Here is a 6,360-nt window from a genome sequence, read left to right as displayed (position 1 = left end):
TTTGTGTACATTTTTGTTTCAATTTATATCCTATCTGTCTCTTATAGATATTTTTTTAATAAGTACATTACTTTTCTTTAATTTTTTCTTCCAATATTTATGTCAAAAAATATTTTTAAATTTTCATTATTGCTTTTAAGAAAACGCTCCACGCGAATTCATACTTCTATATGTTAATATATTTTACTTACCCGCTCTGAAGTACCTTATTTATAACAAAAAGTCCGTATTTAATATTTTTTCATAATATTTTAATTTATTTGTATTCTTCATTGAATTTTGCTTATTTTTACCCTCAATTAATTTATACATATTCCTTTTTTAAACATACAACAAGAAGAAATGATGTCATGACAAGATTATACAAAAAATCGCCCCGAAAATGTAATTGCCTTCTTTCTAATTTCTACATGCATACATACACACACATGTGACTTTCTTACCTTGCATACATACATACGCACATAACAGCCTACGAGCAAAAACTCTCGCTTCGAATGATGACTTTGCTGCATGTTAAAACCAAAATACAAAAATGTTAAAATAAAAAATGTTAAAATTAGAAAAATTAAAATTAAAAAATTTTAAAAATTATTAAAAAAAATTAATAATATAAAAAATTATCTCTAAATTAAGTAAGACAAATTTTTTATAATTCTAGGTACTTGTAAAGAATGCATTCGTTTCCAAAAGCAATTATTTAGAAAATTGTCGCTTACACATACATACATACGTTATTTGTTTTTTACAAAATTTGTTAATATTATATATATATATAAATATTGTTTTTTGTTTAATATTGCGATCTGTCTCAAACACTACTGTCCCTAGCTGTGCGGTAAAGGGTGGGAGTTTCAATTGTTTATGCATTATGATTTTCCTTGACACCTAAAGCTGCCTGAATTGCAGTGAAAGCTTTATAAAATTGATGCTAGGTATGCAGAGCTTTCTATATATAAGGTTTTCAATATAAAACGAAATAATATACAAACTTTAGAAATCGAATGTATATCATATAAAATACAATCATAACTTGCATTTTGTTTTTCAACTCTCAGTGAAAGCTTTTTAAATGTGCAAATAAATTGGTTTTAAAATTTATAAATATATACAAATGTAAAGTCAGACTTTTATATATTTTAGTGAAAGCTGTGCGCGGAACTTTATCTAGTACTCATGTAAACCATCAACATTTTACGGTAGGTGAGCTTTCACATTAGCAGAATTAAATATATTGAAAAGTGGTATAAAAAATTAACTCGATAAATTCTTTAATTGTTTTTACATGCGTATAAAATTTAGAATTTATAAAAGCAAATAAGCTTTCACCTAATATTTTTATGATGATGTTTCTAGTTCTTCATACATTTTTATTACACCTAACGCTGAAATAAAATTTAGACCAAACTAACTTAAATACGGACAGCATAATGTGACTGAAGAAAGCTCACAAAAGCATATATTTTGAAATTAAATTCTAAATTATAGTTTGAGTAAAAATGTAAAAAAAAATTTTAAGATCTATAAGCTTTTTAAAAGCTTTTCTGAAGTGTGTATTTGTTTTGAAAGGTTTAGAAGCTTTTAGAAGCTTTTTCGAATTGTTATTTGTATATTTGTTTTGCAATTTATAACCGTCTTAGAAGTTTTTCCGAACTTTATATTAGTTTGGAGATGTATAAGCTTTTTAAGAGCTTTTTGAATTTCATACCAGTTTTCAGGTGAAAGCTTTTTTTTTGAGCTTTTTAGAAGTTTTTCTGCTTTTTATATCCGTTTTAGGATGAATAAGATCTTTTGAAGCTTTTCTGAGCTGTATTAAATTTAAGTTTATGTTTTTATGGATTCTTTAGCTCCAGCTCTAGTTCCATGTAGAAAATGTCCTAAAATATTCGCGTTCTGAATTTTAAGTCGCTTGAATTTCTATAGAAGTCGCTGAGTTTAGAAGTACTGCTGTTTTCTTCATACATATATTTTTCATGCATTTATACACTAAAATGTGTGTGCCAATGTTCTTCGAATGCATTACTAATTAATAATTTTCATTTAACATTTCTTTGCAATTCCGGCTTCAGTAGTGTTTGTTGTTAGTTTTCTCATTATTTAGAATATAATTGCTTAGCGAATACTTTACAATACACAAATGTAAGTTTTAATGCTTTCGTAACTATTATTATAATTTTTTTAAGCTAAAAAGGCTCATCTGCTCTACAAACATACATACATGTATGTTTATATATTTATTGTAGCACAAGTAATTTTATAATTTTTTTCAATATATTTTTGGCTAGAGTTTCGCTGTTAAATTATCTTTGACTAATCGCTTGACTTTATAACTTTATTTTCCCCATTTTATTGTTTTTTTGTTTTGCTTAGAATTTTACTAATTTTTACTAAACATTGCTGTAGAGTCTTTAAATTAAATACACAAACTTGTTGTTTTTATATTTTATTTTATAGTTTATTAGCGCATTAATTGTTTTTAATTTGTTGTTGCTGATTAGCTTCACTTTTTTTGGTTGCAAATGCTGACTCATCGCCTTTGCTTTACGCTTCACTCATCTTCATTCATAAACTACAGGTGTTTTTGTGTAATTTCAGTTTATTTTCTTTTCACTATAATTGCTAATTTTCATATTATCTATAAAATATATTAATTTTCGGTATTTTTTTATTTTATTTTATTTTATTTTTTAATTTTTCATTGGTTGTCTGTGTTTGTTGCTTTGTGTGCCGACAATGACTGCTTAGGATTGCTCTTATATTATAAGAAATTATTATGTAATTATAAACAAATATTTTTAAACGCTCACAGAGTTCAACCAACACACTCCGTCATACCCCGTATGCCTGTAGTGTACATATATATAGACTTACACATATGCAGTGCAGCGTTGACTTATGCGGAAGAGTGGCGGTTAGTTTCGGTTAGCCGACCGTGTAGCATGCTTTCCACGTATGCGTAAACAAGTTCGCTGTAATTTTTTTTTATTGTTTTTGGTTTAATAATAAACTATGTCGTATGTGTTTGTGACCCACATTCTTTTTTCTAATATATATATTTTTTTCACTTATTTTTAATATGTAAAGAGTTGTTTTATTTATTTATTTAACTTATCAAACACACTTCTCGCTTACTAAGCCTTACATAGTTATTAATTAATTACTTTAGACTAATTAATTTCATTTTGCAGCTAGCAATTAATAATTACAATTAAGTTTGCATTGCGTACATGTTTGTTGTTGTTGCTTTTGCATTTTGTACGTATGTTTTTTTATAAATATGATTGCGATGCTGCGATTGAAATGACTTGACTTTCCATATTTTTCATTTAACATTTAATATTATATATATATATTTTTTTTTATTATTTTTTACTTTAAGTTCTTTACAATATTACATATACATATAAATATATATATATAATCGATTTTGTACAACGGAAAAACAAAATAAAAGTAAACTCAAAAGTTCGATACAGAACACTTAGCATCCGAATACAAGTATATATCTACCTTTGTATGTGTATGTATATCGTAAATTAGCAAATGTAACGCTAAATATAAATCGTATTTAATTGCATACCTAAACCAGTATTTTATTTTTTGTTTTATTATAAATTAATATTTTGTATATTTTTTTTGTAATTTTTTTTTTTTGTTCACCTACAAGCGTAGTTTCAATCGTTTGTGTACATTTTTGTTTCAATTTATATCCTATATGCATAAATATATACTATACATATATATCACTATACATATATCAATGTGTATGTATTTATTTATTTATTTATACGTTTGCACGTATATATGTGGAAAATGCAGTTGCAAATGTGGTTGTGTATATGCGCTTGTATGCATGTATCATTTTATTGTTGTGTTTGTTTGTTGTGGGTGTATGCTTAGTGCTCCGCGATTTGCTGTGGTTGACGATTAAACTGAGGTAACCGAATTTATTTACAAAATATGATTTTGATTATAGAAATTCGAAAACAAGCAGAAAAAATATAAAAAGACGTGAGTGTTGAAGAAGAGAATGTTGCAAGGCGCTTTGTTGCGCAACATTTGTTAGTTGATAACTAGTTAACTCTTTTTCCTTTTAAGTATGTGGCGTTAGTGTTGAAAGTGTTACTGGCAACACTGTTGAGACGCTTGCAAATACGTGTATATTAGTATGCATATAATGTATATGAATGAGCATAAAAATTGCCTTGATTTGACAAAATAAAAATTATTTATAAAAAAAATTAAAAAAAAGTCTGCTTTATCTACGAACACCACTGGCAACCTAGATGTCGCTGGAGGAAGTTTCGAAATATTGCTTACGCTTGATGGCTATAAAGTTTATGACAATTGCAAATAGGCAGATGYTAAAACTTGCTTTTATTTCAATATTGTTGCGGAACATGTTTTTAAAACATAAAACATATTTCTTTAATTTTCAATAATATTGTTGTGATACTTATTTATTTCAGCAATACTGTTGTCAGACATTTTTTCAAAAATTTTCCGTAATACATGTTTTCATAGTTTTCAGCAACATTGTTGCGAGAAAGTTTTTTACATTTTTCAGCAASATTGTTRCGAAACATTTGTTTTTACATTTTCAACAACATTGTTGCGATTTTTTTTAATTTTTCAGCAGCATTGTTGCGAAACATATTTTTTACATTTTTCAGCAACATTGTTGCGAAACATATTTCTTACTTTTTCAGCAACATTGTCGCGATTAAATTTCAATAAACAGTTTTAAATTTTTCTGTTTGAAACATTAAAATAAAATTAGATTATGTGCAGCACTATAATTGTCTTATTGATTGATAAGCTCAAACGTATTTAATAAAATGTTAAAAAATGAACAAATGAAAAAGAAGTAGATACACATTTACATAACGATAAAACGATAAAAAAGCTTTGACTGAAATTTTAAGCCTTAAAACAAGTGCAACATTGTTGSGCAACATTATACGCACTTATTATTTCGCTGTATAGAAATTTTCTAAAAAATAAACAAAAAGTTGTATGTCTGCTTTAGTTTAAGCAGCAAATCGCAGCGCACAAATTATACACTAGCAAATGRTTGGCAGCGCTGTAGTTGCGCTTTTTACTTCCTGTTCGCTATTGCCTGCTATGCAGCTTTGTCATAATGTTTATTATTTCGGTTTCCTACACGAGGCGGCAAAGAGCTGTCAGCTGCTTGCTGCTTTGGTAAGTATGCGCATGCGCGCGTTTCGTATGTATGTATATATGCGTGTATGGGTGTGTGTATGTGTATAAATTTACAAATTTAATTTTAATGCAGTATGTATATAAGATAGATAATAAAAAAATTAATGCTCAATAACTTTTTCCTCTCTTTTTCCGCCCGGTGTTTTGATTTTCTTTCCACATGCATTTAATTAATTAATTTCCTTTTGTAATAACTACATATACTTTAATCAATTAATTATAAACTTAATTTTCTGGCTTTGCCTTGCGTGTTGTTGTGGTTGTGTTTTTCTTGCTTTTTTTGTTTTGTTTGTATTTTTTATGTTTGTTTTTTAGCTTTGTTTTGTTTCTGTAATTGTTTTTGTGTTTTCTTAGCTTTGTGTGTTGTAGTGTGCTTAGCTGCCGTCGCCAGCGTCGACGCCGTAGCCAGCGTATGCGCCACTACGCCGCCTGTGGCCCTATATTATTTTTGTTGTTGCTGCAATTTGCGTTGTGTCAGCTGCGCAGCCAACTCGCCACCCACCATTTTGCTGTGTCCGTTGGCCAGCAACGGCGCTTCGCCGTTCTTGTACATGCTGCCGTTCCCCGTCGACGTCTTGACGCTGCCGTTCATGCTGGCACTGCTGCCATTGATCAGTGTGGTCGCTGGCGCCGACGCCGACGCTGCTGCAATTTTGTAGCCATTCTTCGGGTAACCGTTGGCAACACTGCCATTGCTGATGACACCGTTACTGACGTGACCGTTAGCGAGTAAAGCTTTCTTCTCCTCACTTTCAGCGGCTTTGTTGTTGCTATCCTTCTTCTTCACTTCGTCCACATCGTCGTCGTATTTCTCTTTGCGCTGCAAAATGAACATCAATAAATTTTTGTGTTTCTATTTGGAGAAAGTGCAAAAAAAAAAAAACAAAAGAAAATTAAATGTTGCAAGTGTTAATCACAACCATTAGTCCATAGACACCACGCAATACAAGTGCGTTTCGGTTATTGTGGTGCAATGGAAGGCAACAGTAAGTGCATGACGGGGGTAAGGATACACATAAACACAGACACACATATAAGGAAGTAATTGCATGATGCGTGGACAGATTGCATGAATGGAATATTTTTAGTTTTTTAATGTTTTCATAATTTTTTTTATTAAAAAATTTTATAATAATT

The 6,360-nt window shown here is 29.3% G+C and overlaps 1 protein-coding gene across 8 annotated transcripts in view; it reads right to left on the bottom strand.

Moving 5' to 3' along the window:
* Positions 1-5,528: 5,528 nt before the first annotated feature.
* The window catches only part of LOC108970442 (elongation of very long chain fatty acids protein AAEL008004-like), a 105,381-nt gene continuing 104,549 nt past the window's right edge, over positions 5,529-6,360 (bottom strand). For 5 of the 8 annotated variants that reach the window (XM_018935830.1, XM_018935834.1, XM_018935835.1 and 2 more), the window contains one exon: positions 5,666-6,076. In XM_018935830.1, coding sequence (XP_018791375.1) covers positions 5,666-6,076 — 411 coding nt within the window. Of the gene's footprint in view, positions 6,077-6,360 lie in introns of all 8 variants that reach the window. The other 3 variants (XM_018935837.1, XM_018935836.1, XM_018935838.1) reach the window with 2 other exon arrangements.

The sequence above is a fragment of the Bactrocera latifrons genome, unplaced genomic scaffold (genome assembly GCF_001853355.1).
Source record: "Bactrocera latifrons isolate USDA-ARS-PBARC rearing strain unplaced genomic scaffold, ASM185335v1 scaffold_3, whole genome shotgun sequence".
Taxonomy (NCBI): Eukaryota; Metazoa; Arthropoda; class Insecta; order Diptera; family Tephritidae; genus Bactrocera; species Bactrocera latifrons.
Note: the sequence above shows the minus strand (reverse complement) of the source record. Positions and strands in the feature narration are given on the sequence as shown.